Consider the following 13,503-nt stretch of genomic DNA (forward strand, 5'->3'; position numbering starts at 1 on the left):
CTGGGAGGTCTTGGAACTGGCTGGTAGTAAAGGAGGAGTCAGAGGGAGGGGTGGGAGGTCTTGGAACTGGCTGGTAGTAAAGGAGGAGTCAGAGGGAGGGGCTGGGAGGTCTTGGAACTGGCTGGTAGTAAAGGAGGAGTCAGAGGGAGGGGCTGGGAGGTCTTGGAACTGGCTGGTAGTAAAGGAGTAAGAAGGGAGGGACTGGGAGGTCTTGGAACTGGCTGGTAGTAAAGGAGTCAGAGGGAGGGGCTGGGAGGTCTTGGAACTGGCTGGTAGTAAAGAAGGAGTCAGAGGGAGGGGCTGGGAGGTCTTGGAACTGGCTGGTAGTAAAGAAGGAGTCAGAGGGAGGGGCTGGGAGGTCTTGGAACTGGCTGGTAGTAAAGGAGGAGTCAGAGGGAGGGGCTGGGAGGTCTTGGAACTGGCTGGTAGTAAAGGAGGAGTCAGAGGGAGGGGCTGGGAGGTCTTGGAACTGGCTGGTAGTAAAGGAGTAAGAGGGAGGGACTGGGAGGTCTTGGAACTGGCTGGTAGTAAAGGAGTAAGAGGGAGGGACTGGGAGGTCTTGGAACTGGCTGGTAGTAAAGGAGTAAGAGGGAGGGACTGGGAGGTCTTGGAACTGGCTGGTAGTAAAGGAGTAAGAGGGAGGGACTGGGAGGTCTTGGAACTGGCTGGTAGTAAAGGAGTAAGAGGGAGGGACTGGGAGGTCTTGGAACTGGCTGGTAGTAAAGGAGTAAGAGGGAGGGGCTGGGAGGTCTTGGAACTGGCTGGTAGTAAAGGAGGAGTCAGAGGGAGGGACTGGGAGGTCTTGGAACTGGCTGGTAGTAAAGGAGTAAGAGGGAGGGACTGGGAGGTCTTGGAACTGGCTGGTAGTAAAGGAGTAAGAGGGAGGGACTGGGAGGTCTTGGAACTGGCTGGTAGTAAAGGAGTAAGAGGGAGGGACTGGGAGGTCTTGGAACTGGCTGGTAGTAAAGGAGTCAGAGGGAGGGGCTGGGAGGTCTTGGAACTGGCTGGTAGTAAAGGAGGAGTCAGAAGGAGGGGCTGGGAGGTCTTGGAACTGGCTGGTAGTAAAGGAGGAGTCAGAGGGAGGGGTTGGGAGGTCTTGGAACTGGCTGGTAGTAAAGGAGGAGTCAGAGGGAGGGGCTGGGAGGTCTTGGAACTGGCTGGTAGTAAAGAAGGAGTCAGAGGGAGGGGCTGGGAGCTCTTGGAACTGGCTGGTAGTAAAGGAGGAGACAGAGGGAGGGGCTGGGAGGTCTTGGAACTGGCTGGTAGTAAAGGAGGAGACAGAGGGAGGGGCTGGGAGGTCTTGGAACTGGCTGGTAGTAAAGGAGGAGACAGAGGGAGGGGCTGGGAGCTATTGGAACTGGCTGGTAGTAAAGGAGGAGTCAGAGGGAGGGGCTGGGAGGTCTTGGAACTGGCTGGTAGTAAAGGAGGAGACAGAGGGAGGGGCTGGGAGCTATTGGAACTGGCTGGTAGTAAAGGAGGAGTCAGAGGGAGGGGCTGGGAGGTCTTGGAACTGGCTGGTAGTAAAGGAGGAGTCAGAGGGAGGGGCTGGGAGGTCTTGGAACTGGCTGGTAGTAAAGGAGGAGTCAGAGGGAGGGGCTGGGAGGTCTTGGAACTGGCTGGGATTTAAAGAAGGAGTCAGAGGGAGGGGCTGGGAGGTCTTGGAACTGGCTGGGATTTAAAGAAGGAGTCAGAGGGAGGGGCTGGGAGGTCTTGGAACTGGCTGGTAGTAAAGGAGGAGTCAGAGGGAGGGGCTGGGAGGTCTTGGAACTGGCTGGTAGTAAAGGAGGAGTCAGAGGGAGGGGCTGGGAGGTCTTGGAACTGGCTGGTAGTAAAGGAGGAGTCAGAGGGAGGGGCTGGGAGGTCTTGGAACTGGCTGGTAGTAAAGGAGGAGTCAGAGGGAGGGGCTGGGAGGTCTTGGAACTGGCTGGTAGTAAAGGAGTAAGAGGGAGGGGCTGGGAGGTCTTGGAACTGGCTGGTAGTAAAGGAGGAGTCAGAGGGAGGGACTGGGAGGTCTTGGAACTGGCTGGTAGTAAAGGAGGAGTCAGAGGGAGGGGCTGGGAGGTCTTGGAACTGGCTGGTAGTAAAGGAGGAGTCAGAGGGAGGGGCTGGGAGGTCTTGGAACTGGCTGGTAGTAAAGGAGGAGTCAGAGGGAGGGGCTTGGAGGTCTTGGAACTGGCTGGTAGTAAAGGAGGAGACAGAGGGAGGGGCTGGGAGGTCTTGGAACTGGCTGGTAGTAAAGGAGGAGTCAGAGGGAGGGGCTGGGAGGTCTTGGAACTGGCTGGTAGTAAAGGAGGAGACAGAGGGAGGGGCTGGGAGGTCTTGGAACTGGCTGGTAGTAAAGGAGGAGTCAGAGGGAGGGGCTGGGAGGTCTTGGAACTGGCTGGTAGTAAAGGAGGAGTCAGAGGGAGGGGCTGGGAGGTCTTGGAACTGGCTGGTAGTAAAGGAGGAGTCAGAGGGAGGGGCTGGGAGGTCTTGGAACTGGCTGGTAGTAAAGGAGTAAGAGGGAGGGACTGGGAGGTCTTGGAACTGGCTGGTAGTAAAGGAGGAGTCAGAGGGAGGGGCTGGGAGGTCTTGGAACTGGCTGGTAGTAAAGGAGTAAGAGGGAGGGGCTGGGAGGTCTTGGAACTGGCTGGTAGTAAAGGAGGAGACAGAGGGAGGGGTGGGAGGTCTTGGAACTGGCTGGTAGTAAAGGAGTAAGAGGGAGGGGCTGGGAGGTCTTGGAACTGGCTGGTAGTAAAGGAGGAGTCAGAGGGAGGGGCTGGGAGGTCTTGGAACTGGCTGGTAGTAAAGGAGTAAGAGGGAGGGGCTGGGAGGTCTTGGAACTGGCTGGTAGTAAAGGAGGAGACAGAGGGAGGGGTGGGAGGTCTTGGAACTGGCTGGTAGTAAAGGAGTAAGAGGGAGGGACTGGGAGGTCTTGGAACTGGCTGGTAGTAAAGGAGGAGTAAGAGGGAGGGGCTGGGAGGTCTTGGAACTGGCTGGTAGTAAAGGAGTAAGAGGGAGGGGCTGGGAGGTCTTGGAACTGGCTGGTAGTAAAGGAGGAGTCAGAGGGAGGGGCTGGGAGGTCTTGGAACTGGCTGGTAGTAAAGGAGTAAGAGGGAGGGACTGGGAGGTCTTGGAACTGGCTGGTAGTAAAGGAGTAAGAGGGAGGGACTGGGAGGTCTTGGAACTGGCTGGTAGTAAAGGAGTAAGAGGGAGGGACTGGGAGGTCTTGGAACTGGCTGGTAGTAAAGGAGTAAGAGGGAGGGACTGGGAGGTCTTGGAACTGGCTGGTAGTAAAGGAGGAGTCAGAGGGAGGGGCTGGGAGGTCTTGGAACTGGCTGGTAGTAAAGGAGTAAGAGGGAGGGACTGGGAGGTCTTGGAACTGGCTGGTAGTAAAGGAGTAAGAGGGAGGGACTGGGAGGTCTTGGAACTGGCTGGTAGTAAAGGAGTAAGAGGGAGGGACTGGGAGGTCTTGGAACTGGCTGGTAGTAAAGGAGGAGTCAGAGGGAGGGGCTGGGAGGTCTTGGAACTGGCTGGTAGTAAAGGAGTAAGAGGGAGGGACTGGGAGGTCTTGGAACTGGCTGGTAGTAAAGGAGTAAGAGGGAGGGACTGGGAGGTCTTGGAACTGGCTGGTAGTAAAGGAGTAAGAGGGAGGGACTGGGAGGTCTTGGAACTGGCTGGTAGTAAAGGAGTAAGAGGGAGGGGCTGGGAGGTCTTGGAACTGGCTGGTAGTAAAGGAGTAAGAGGGAGGGACTGGGAGGTCTTGGAACTGGCTGGTAGTAAAGGAGTAAGAGGGAGGGACTGGGAGGTCTTGGAACTGGCTGGTAGTAAAGGAGTAAGAGGGAGGGGCTGGGAGGTCTTGGAACTGGCTGGTAGTAAAGGAGTAAGAGGGAGGGGCTGGGAGGTCTTGGAACTGGCTGGTAGTAAAGGAGTAAGAGGGAGGGACTGGGAGGTCTTGGAACTGGCTGGTAGTAAAGGAGTAAGAGGGAGGGACTGGGAGGTCTTGGAACTGGCTGGTAGTAAAGGAGTAAGAGGGAGGGACTGGGAGGTCTTGGAACTGGCTGGTAGTAAAGGAGTCAGAGGGAGGGGCTGGGAGGTCTTGGAACTGGCTGGTAGTAAAGGAGGAGTCAGAGGGAGGGGCTGGGAGGTCTTGGAACTGGCTGGTAGTAAAGGAGGAGTCAGAGGGAGGGGCTGGGAGGTCTTGGAACTGGCTGGTAGTAAAGGAGGAGACAGAGGGAGGGGCTGGGAGGTCTTGGAACTGGCTGGTAGTAAAGGAGGAGTCAGAGGGAGGGGCTGGGAGGTCTTGGAACTGGCTGGTAGTAAAGGAGGAGTCAGAGGGAGGGGCTGGGAGGTCTTGGAACTGGCTGGTAGTAAAGGAGGAGTCAGAGGGAGGGGCTGGGAGGTCTTGGAACTGGCTGGTAGTAAAGGAGGAGTCAGAGGGAGGGGCTGGGAGGTCTTGGAACTGGCTGGTAGTAAAGGAGGAGTCAGAGGGAGGGGCTGGGAGGTCTTGGAACTGGCTGGTAGTAAATGAGTAAGAGGGAGGGGCTGGGAGGTCTTGGAACTGGCTGGTAGTAAAGGAGTAAGAGGGAGGGACTGGGAGGTCTTGGAACTGGCTGGTAGTAAAGGAGGAGTCAGAGGGAGGGGCTGGGAGGTCTTGGAACTGGCTGGTAGTAAAGGAGGAGTCAGAGGGAGGGGCTGGGAGGTCTTGGAACTGGCTGGTAGTAAAGGAGGAGTCAGAGGGAGGGGCTGGGAGGTCTTGGAACTGGCTGGTAGTAAAGGAGGAGTCAGAGGGAGGGGCTGGGAGGTCTTGGAACTGGCTGGTAGTAAAGGAGGAGTCAGAGGGAGGGGCTGGGAGGTCTTGGAACTGGCTGGTAGTAAAGGAGGAGTCAGAGGGAGGGGCTGGGAGGTCTTGGAACTGGCTGGTAGTAAAGGAGGAGTCAGAGGGAGGGGCTGGGAGGTCTTGGAACTGGCTGGTAGTAAAGGAGGAGACAGAGGGAGGGGCTGGGAGGTCTTGGAACTGGCTGGTAGTAAAGGAGGAGTCAGAGGGAGGGGCTGGGAGGTCTTGGAACTGGCTGGTAGTAAAGGAGGAGTCAGAGGGAGGGGCTGGGAGGTCTTGGAACTGGCTGGTAGTAAAGGAGGAGTCAGAGGGAGGGGCTGGGAGGTCTTGGAACTGGCTGGTAGTAAAGGAGGAGTCAGAGGGAGGGGCTGGGAGGTCTTGGAACTGGCTGGTAGTAAAGGAGTAAGAGGGAGGGGCTGGGAGGTCTTGGAACTGGCTGGTAGTAAAGGAGTAAGAGGGAGGGGCTGGGAGGTCTTGGAACTGGCTGGTAGTAAAGGAGTAAGAGGGAGGGGCTGGGAGGTCTTGGAACTGGCTGGTAGTAAAGGAGTAAGAGGGAGGGACTGGGAGGTCTTGGAACTGGCTGGTAGTAAAGGAGTAAGAGGGAGGGACTGGGAGGTCTTGGAACTGGCTGGTAGTAAAGGAGTAAGAGGGAGGGACTGGGAGGTCTTGGAACTGGCTGGTAGTAAAGGAGTAAGAGGGAGGGACTGGGAGGTCTTGGAACTGGCTGGTAGTAAAGGAGTCAGAGGGAGGGACTGGGAGGTCTTGGAACTGGCTGGTAGTAAAGGAGGAGTCAGAGGGAGGGGCTGGGAGGTCTTGGAACTGGCTGGTAGTAAAGGAGGAGTCAGAGGGAGGGGCTGGGAGGTCTTGGAACTGGCTGGTAGTAAAGGAGGAGACAGAGGGAGGGGCTGGGAGGTCTTGGAACTGGCTGGTAGTAAAGGAGGAGTCAGAGGGAGGGGCTGGGAGGTCTTGGAACTGGCTGGTAGTAAAGGAGTCAGAGGGAGGGGCTGGGAGGTCTTGGAACTGGCTGGTAGTAAAGGAGGAGACAGAGGGAGGGGCTGGGAGGTCTTGGAACTGGCTGGTAGTAAAGGAGTCAGAGGGAGGGGCTGGGAGGTCTTGGAACTGGCTGGTAGTAAAGGAGGAGTCAGAGGGAGGGGCTGGGAGGTCTTGGAACTGGCTGGTAGTAAAGGAGGAGTCAGAGGGAGGGGCTGGGAGGTCTTGGAACTGGCTGGTAGTAAAGGAGGAGTCAGAGGGAGGGGCTGGGAGGTCTTGGAACTGGCTGGTAGTAAAGGAGGAGTCAGAGGGAGGGGCTGGGAGGTCTTGGAACTGGCTGGTAGTAAAGGAGGAGTCAGAGGGAGGGGCTGGGAGGTCTTGGAACTGGCTGGTAGTAAAGGAGGAGTCAGAGGGAGGGGCTGGGAGCTCTTGGAACTGGCTGGTAGTAAAGGAGCTACTCTCTGTTTATCATATATGCATAGTCACTTTAACTATACATTAATGTACATACTACCTCAATTGGGCCGACCAACGAGTGCTCCCGCACATTGGCTAACCAGGCTATCTGCAATGTGTCCCACCCACCACCCGCTGGTTAGTCAGGCTGGTTAGTCAGGCTGATTGAGGTAGTATGTACATGTAGATCTTTTACGCTACTGCTACTCTCTGTTCATCATATATGCATAGTCACTTTAACCATATCTACATGTACATACTACCTCAATCAGCCTGACTAACCAGTGTCTGTATGTAGCCTCGCTACTGTATATAGCCTCGCTACTGTATATAGCCTCGCTACTGTATATAGCCTCGCTACTGTATATAGCCTCGCTACTGTATATAGCCTCGCTACTTTTAAAGCCTCGCTACTGTATATAGCCTGTCTTTTTACTGTTGTGTTATTTCTTTACTTACCTATTGTTCACCTAATACCTTTTTTGCACTATTGGATAGAGACTGTAAGTAAGCATTTCACTGTAAGGGCTACACCTGTATTCGGCGCACGTGACAAATAAACTTTTGATTTGATTTTATATTGGCAATCGGGATGCATGGGAATTCAATCACTCCCCAACCCTCACTCCCCAACCCTCACTCCCCAACCCTCACTCCCCAACCCCCCTTCCCAACCCTCAGTCCCCAACCCTCAGTCCCCAACCCTCAGTCCCCAACCCTCAGTCCCCAACCCTCAGTCCCCAACCCTCACTCCCCAACCCTCAGTCCCCAACCCTCAGTCCCCAACCCTCAGTCCCCAACCCTCAGTCCCCAACCCTCAGTCCCCAACCCTCAGTCCCCAACCCTCAGTCCCCAACCCTCAGTCCCCAACCCTCAGTCCCCAACCCTCACTCCCCAACCCTCAGTCCCCAACCCTCAGTCCCCAACCCTCAATCCCCAACCCTCAGTCCCCAACCCTCAGTCCCCAACCCTCAGTCCCCAACCCTCAGTCCCCAACCCTCAGTCCCCAACCCTCAGTCCCCAACCATCTGCTAACTTCACCAGCTGTCTGCCAAAATACACTTCATGCTTACATTCCTAGACCAAAAACGTGTTCAGTGGAGATTCTCCAATTGTTCACGTTTTATTCCAGGACTAGACATAATCTGTATCTAGTATTGTTTTTTTTAAATATGTTTTGGTCAGAGCCCTGGAGTTCTGGAGATCTGTTGGGCTGTCAAGTTATGAGTCTTATTCCAGTGATGTGGGTCTTTAGTGACGTTTACCTTGGCTCCCTCTTTGCCAGCAGAGCCAGGAAGACCCTGCTCTCCGGGTGGTCCTGGGGATCCAGGGTGACCTCTGTCACCGATTGGACCGGTCTCTCCTGTGGTGCCCTGTTAGGAAGTGAAGAAGAAGAAGATATTATGAGCATCATCGGTAGAGGCATGAAGCCACTCTACCGTAACATAACACCCTTAGATAAACCCAAACCTATTATACATGTTCTGTACTCATGTACTCATACATGTACTCTATCACTTCTGCTAGTGAATGACGTGAGATCTGGAGAATGTAAGTATGATTTAATAATCTGAACAGTTCTTCATAAATGTATCGTATTATGTTTACTTACCTGTGGACCAAGAAGTGCTACATTAATTTAGTCCATAATGTCCATTATAGTACCGTGACTGTAGAAAACCTATAGTAAACCTATAGTTCCTCACCTGTAGTAAACCTATAGTACCTTACCTGTAGTAAACCTATAGTACCTTACCTGTAGTAAACCTATATTTCCTTACCTGTAGTAAACCTATAGTAACTTACCTGTAGTAAACCTATAGTACCGTACCTGTAGTAAACCTATAGTACCTTACCTGTAGTAAACCTATAGTACCTTACCTGTAGTAAACCTATAGTAACCTATATTTCCTTACCTGTAGTAAACCTATAGTACCTTACCTGTAGTAAACATATAGTACCTGTAGTAAACCTAAAGTACCTTACCTGTAGTAAACCTATAGTAACATATAGTACCTTACCTGTAGTAAACCTATAGTAACCTATAGTTCCTTACCTGTAGTAAACCTATAGTACCTGTAGTAAACCTATAGTACATGTAGTAAACCTATAGTACCTGTAGTAAACCTATAGTACCTGCAGTAAACCTATAGTACCTGTAGTAAACCTATAGTACATGTAGTAAACCTATAGTACCTGCAGTAAACCTATAGTACCTGTAGTAAACCTATAGTACATGTAGTAAACCTATAGTACCTGTAGTAAACCTATAGTACCTGTAGTAAACCTATAGTACCTGTAGTAAACCTATAGTACCTGTAGTAAACCTATAGTACCTGTAGTAAACCTATAGTACCTGTAGTAAACCTATAGTTCCGTACCTGTAGTAAACATATAGTACCGTACCTGTAGTAAACCTATAGTTCCTTACCTGTAGTAAACCTATAGTACATGTAGTAAACCTATAGTACATGTAGTAAACCTATAGTACCTGTAGTAAACCTATAGTACCTGTAGTAAACCTATAGTACCTGTAGTAAACCTATAGTACCTGTAGTAAACCTATAGTACCGTACCTGTAGTAAACCTATAGTTCCTTACCTGTAGTAAACCTATAGTACCTGTAGTAAACCTATAGTACCTGTAGTAAACCTATAGTACCTGTAGTAAACCTATAGTACCTGCAGTAAACCTATAGTACATGTAGTAAACCTATAGTACCTGTAGTAAACCTATAGTACATGTAGTAAACCTATAGTACCTGTAGTAAACCTATAGTACCTGTAGTAAACCTATAGTACATGTAGTAAACCTATAGTACCTGTAGTAAACCTATAGTACATGTAGTAAACCTATAGTACCTGTAGTAAACCTATAGTACCTGTAGTAAACCTATAGTACCTGTAGTAAACCTATAGTACCTGTAGTAAACCTATAGTACCTGTAGTAAACCTATAGTACCGTACCTGTAGTAAACCTATAGTTCCTTACCTGTAGTAAACCTATAGTACTTGTAGTAAACCTATAGTACATGTAGTAAACCTATAGTACCTGTAGTAAACCTATAGTACCTGCAGTAAACCTATAGTACCTGTAGTAAACCTATAGTACCTGTAGTAAACCTATAGTACCTGCAGTAAACCTATAGTACATGTAGTAAACCTATAGTACCTGTAGTAAACCTATAGTACCTGTAGTAAACCTATAGTACATGTAGTAAACCTATAGTACCTGTAGTAAACCTATAGTACCTATAGTAAACCTATAGTACCTGTAGTAAACCTATAGTACCTTACCTGAGGACCAACAACTCCTCCTGGGCCGGGTGGACCTGTCTTTCCTTGGAATCCCTGTGGATAAGAACAACATATCAATCACATTGAAAACTCTTGCAGTACAACTCAATCCATGCAATAACATCCTCCAATCCTGCTCTTGATGTCAACTTTCCAAAATGATGAATATAGTGGACATAGTGGAGTCAGTGTTGTGTGCTTCCCAATGGACAACCACTGAATGTACTATGTTGACAAGGGTCAGAGGATGAGGAGTATTTGTAATGGATCCTATTGCAGAGGAACCTTACTGGTTTAACCAAGCAATGTGTGCATGGTACATGAGAACACATTAGTTATGGACATATTACATTATATACTTCATGTTCCATTCATTTGTTTTTTTTGTTTTTTTTATTTGTTTATTTCCATGTTGTCATGTTTAGGATGTAACTTTAGATGCTAAATTTAGTAGAAGATATTTATAATAGACATTGATCCTGCTAGCTTAGTTACCATCTCACCACCGCATGGCAACATGAAGCATCTTATCACCACAAGGTTAAAGGTCAAAGGTGATCCCTTTTATCCAGAGATCATTGCTGCAATAACAAGGTTAGCATGGCAGAACAAAGAATGTAGACGAAACACAGACACCAGGAACCAGTTACCCAGAGACACCAGGAACCAGTTACCCAGACACCAGGAACCAGTTACCCAGACACCAGGAACCAGTTACCCAGTCACAGACACCAGGAACCAGTTACCCAGTCACAGACACCAGGAACCAGTTACCCAGTCACAGACACCAGGAACCAGTTACCCAGAGACACCAGGAACCAGTTACCCAGACACCAGGAACCAGTTACCCAGACACCAGGAACCAGTTACCCAGTCACAGACACCAGGAACCAGTTACCCAGTCACAGACACCAGGAACCAGTTACCCAGTCACAGACACCAGGAACCAGTTACCCAGAGACACCAGGAACCAGTTACCCAGACACCAGGAACCAGTTACCCAGTCACAGACATCAGGAACCAGTTACCCAGTCACAGACACCAGGAACCAGTTACCCAGTCACAGACACCAGGAACCAGTTACCCAGTCACAGACACCAGGAACCAGTTACCCAGTCACAGACACCAGGAACCAGTTACCCAGAGACACCAGGAACCAGTTACCCAGACACCAGGAACCAGTTACCCAGTCACAGACACCAGGAACCAGTTACCCAGTCACAGACACCAGGAACCAGTTACCCAGACAAAGACACCAGGAACCAGTTACCCAGACAAAGACAGCAGGAACCAGTTACCCAGTCACAGACACCAGGAACCAGTTACCCAGACAAAGACACCAGGAACCAGTTACCCAGACAAAGACACCAGGAACCAGTTACCCAGTCACAGACACCAGGAACCAGTTACCCAGTCACAGACACCAGGAACCAGTTACCCAGACAAAGACACCAGGAACCAGTTACCCAGACAAAGACAGCAGGAACCAGTTACCCAGTCACAGACACCAGGAACCAGTTACCCAGACAAAGACAGCAGGAACCAGTTACCCAGAGACACCAGGAACCAGTTACCCAGACACCAGGAACCAGTTACCCAGACAAAGACACCAGGAACCAGTTACCCAGACAAAGACAGCAGGAACCAGTTACCCAGACAAAGACACCAGGAACCAGTTACCCAGACAAAGACACCAGGAACCAGTTACCCAGACAAAGACAGCAGGAACCAGTTACCCAGACAAAGACACCAGGAACCAGTTACCCAGACAAAGACAGCAGGAACCAGTTACCCAGACAAAGACAGCAGGAACCAGTTACCCAGTCACAGACACCAGGAACCAGTTACCCAGACAAAGACAGCAGGAACCAGTTACCCAGTCACAGACACCAGGAACCAGTTACCCAGACAAAGACAGCAGGAACCAGTTACCCAGTCACAGACACCAGGAACCAGTTACCCAGTCACAGACACCAGGAACCAGTTACCCAGACAAAGACACCAGGAACCAGTTACCCAGACAAAGACAGCAGGAACCAGTTACCCAGTCACAGACACCAGGAACCAGTTACCCAGAAAAAGACACCAGGAACCAGTTACCCAGACAAAGACACCAGGAACCAGTTACCCAGTCACAGACACCAGGAACCAGTTACCCAGTCACAGACACCAGGAACCAGTTACCCAGACAAAGACACCAGGAACCAGTTACCCAGACAAAGACAGCAGGAACCAGTTACCCAGTCACAGACACCAGGAACCAGTTTCCCAGACAAAGACAGCAGGAACCAGTTACCCAGTCACAGACAGCAGGAACCAGTTACCCAGTCACAGACACCAGGAACCAGTTACCCAGTCACAGACAGCAGGAACCAGTTACCCAGTCACAGACACCAGGAACCAGTTACCCAGTCACAGACACCAGGAACCAGTTTCCCAGACACAGACACCAGGAACCAGTTTCCCAGACACAGACACCAGGAACCAGTTTCCCAGACACAGACAGCAGGAACCAGTTACCCAGTCACAGACACCAGGAACCAGTTTCCCAGACACAGACACCAGGAACCAGTTTCCCAGACACAGACAGCAGGAACCAGTTACCCAGTCACAGACACCAGGAACCAGTTACCCAGACACAGACACCAGGAACCAGTTTCCCAGTCACAGACAGCAGGAACCAGTTACCCAGTCACAGACACCAGGAACCAGTTTCCCAGACACAGACACCAGGAACCAGTTACCCAGTCACAGACACCAGTAACCAGTTTCCCAGACACAGACACCAGGAACCAGTTTCCCAGACACAGACACCAGGAACCAGTTTCCCAGACACAGACACCAGGAACCAGTTACCCAGTCACAGACACCAGGAACCAGTTACCCAGTCACAGACACCAGGAACCAGTTACCCAGAGACACCAGGAACCAGTTACCCAGACACCAGGAACAAGTTACCCAGTCACAGACACCAGGAACCAGTTACCCAGTCACAGACACCAGGAACCAGTTACCCAGTCACAGACAGCTGGAACCAGTTACCCAGTCACAGACAGCAGGAACCAGTTACCCAGTCACAGACACCAGGAACCAGTTTCCCAGACACAGAACAAGCCTAGTCCTGGACTAAACATCCAATTCAATTGAGATTGTCCATTGAGCTTATTAGTCCAGAAGAAAGCTTTATCTGTGTCTAGGAGTTTGTTCAAAATACATAGGAGAATAACAAGGACATAACGAACTCCATGTTATAGTAAGGATTTAATCCGAGTCTCCAAAAGGGAAATATCCTCCTAACGGTATGTTCATCTGAAGTGAAACTATGATCTCAATATCTGAAGTGGATTTGATGCTAATTGGTCAGACATCAAGCATCGTGATGGAATCAGACGTGAAATCCATCAGCTGTCTGTTTGATTCAGATCAGAGACGGCGTGAACGTCTTCATCGATTTATTGTCAGAATGCATCTGCTGCTACTCTCTGTTTATCATATATGCATAGTCATTTTAACTATACATTCGTGTACATACTACCTCAATTGGGCCGACCAACCAGTAATCCCGCACATTGGCTAACTGGGCCATTTGCATTGTGTCTCGCCACCCGCCACCCGTCAACCCCTCTTTTACGCTACTGCTACTCTCTGTTCGTCATATATGCATAGTCACTTTAACCATATCTACATGTACATACTACCTCAATCAGCCTGACTAACCGGTGTCTGTATGTAGCCTCGCTACTTTTAAAGCCTCGCTACTGTATATAGCCTGTCTTTTTACTGTTGTGTTATTTCTTTACTTACCTATTGTTCACCTAATACCTTTTTTGCACTGTTGGTTAGAGCCTGTAAGTAAGCATTTCACTGTAAGGTCTGTTGTATTCGGGGTACGTGATACATACACTTTGATTTGACTTGTTGCATTGTATTGCTATGATGTCAACT

The 13,503-nt window shown here is 50.4% G+C and overlaps 1 protein-coding gene across 1 annotated transcript in view; it reads right to left on the minus strand.

Moving 5' to 3' along the window:
* Positions 1–13,503, minus strand: part of LOC139531498 (collagen alpha-1(XI) chain-like) — a 239,748-nt gene that overhangs the window by 72,696 nt on the left and 153,549 nt on the right. Inside the window, exons 38-39 of the mRNA XM_071327991.1 lie at positions 9,559–9,612; positions 7,528–7,635 (exon numbers count right to left, since the gene is read on the minus strand). Coding sequence (XP_071184092.1) covers positions 7,528–7,635; positions 9,559–9,612 — 162 coding nt within the window. The remainder of the gene's footprint in view (positions 1–7,527; positions 7,636–9,558; positions 9,613–13,503) is intronic.

Source organism: Salvelinus alpinus, chromosome 10 (assembly GCF_045679555.1).
Source record: "Salvelinus alpinus chromosome 10, SLU_Salpinus.1, whole genome shotgun sequence".
Lineage (NCBI taxonomy): Eukaryota > Metazoa > Chordata > Actinopteri > Salmoniformes > Salmonidae > Salvelinus > Salvelinus alpinus.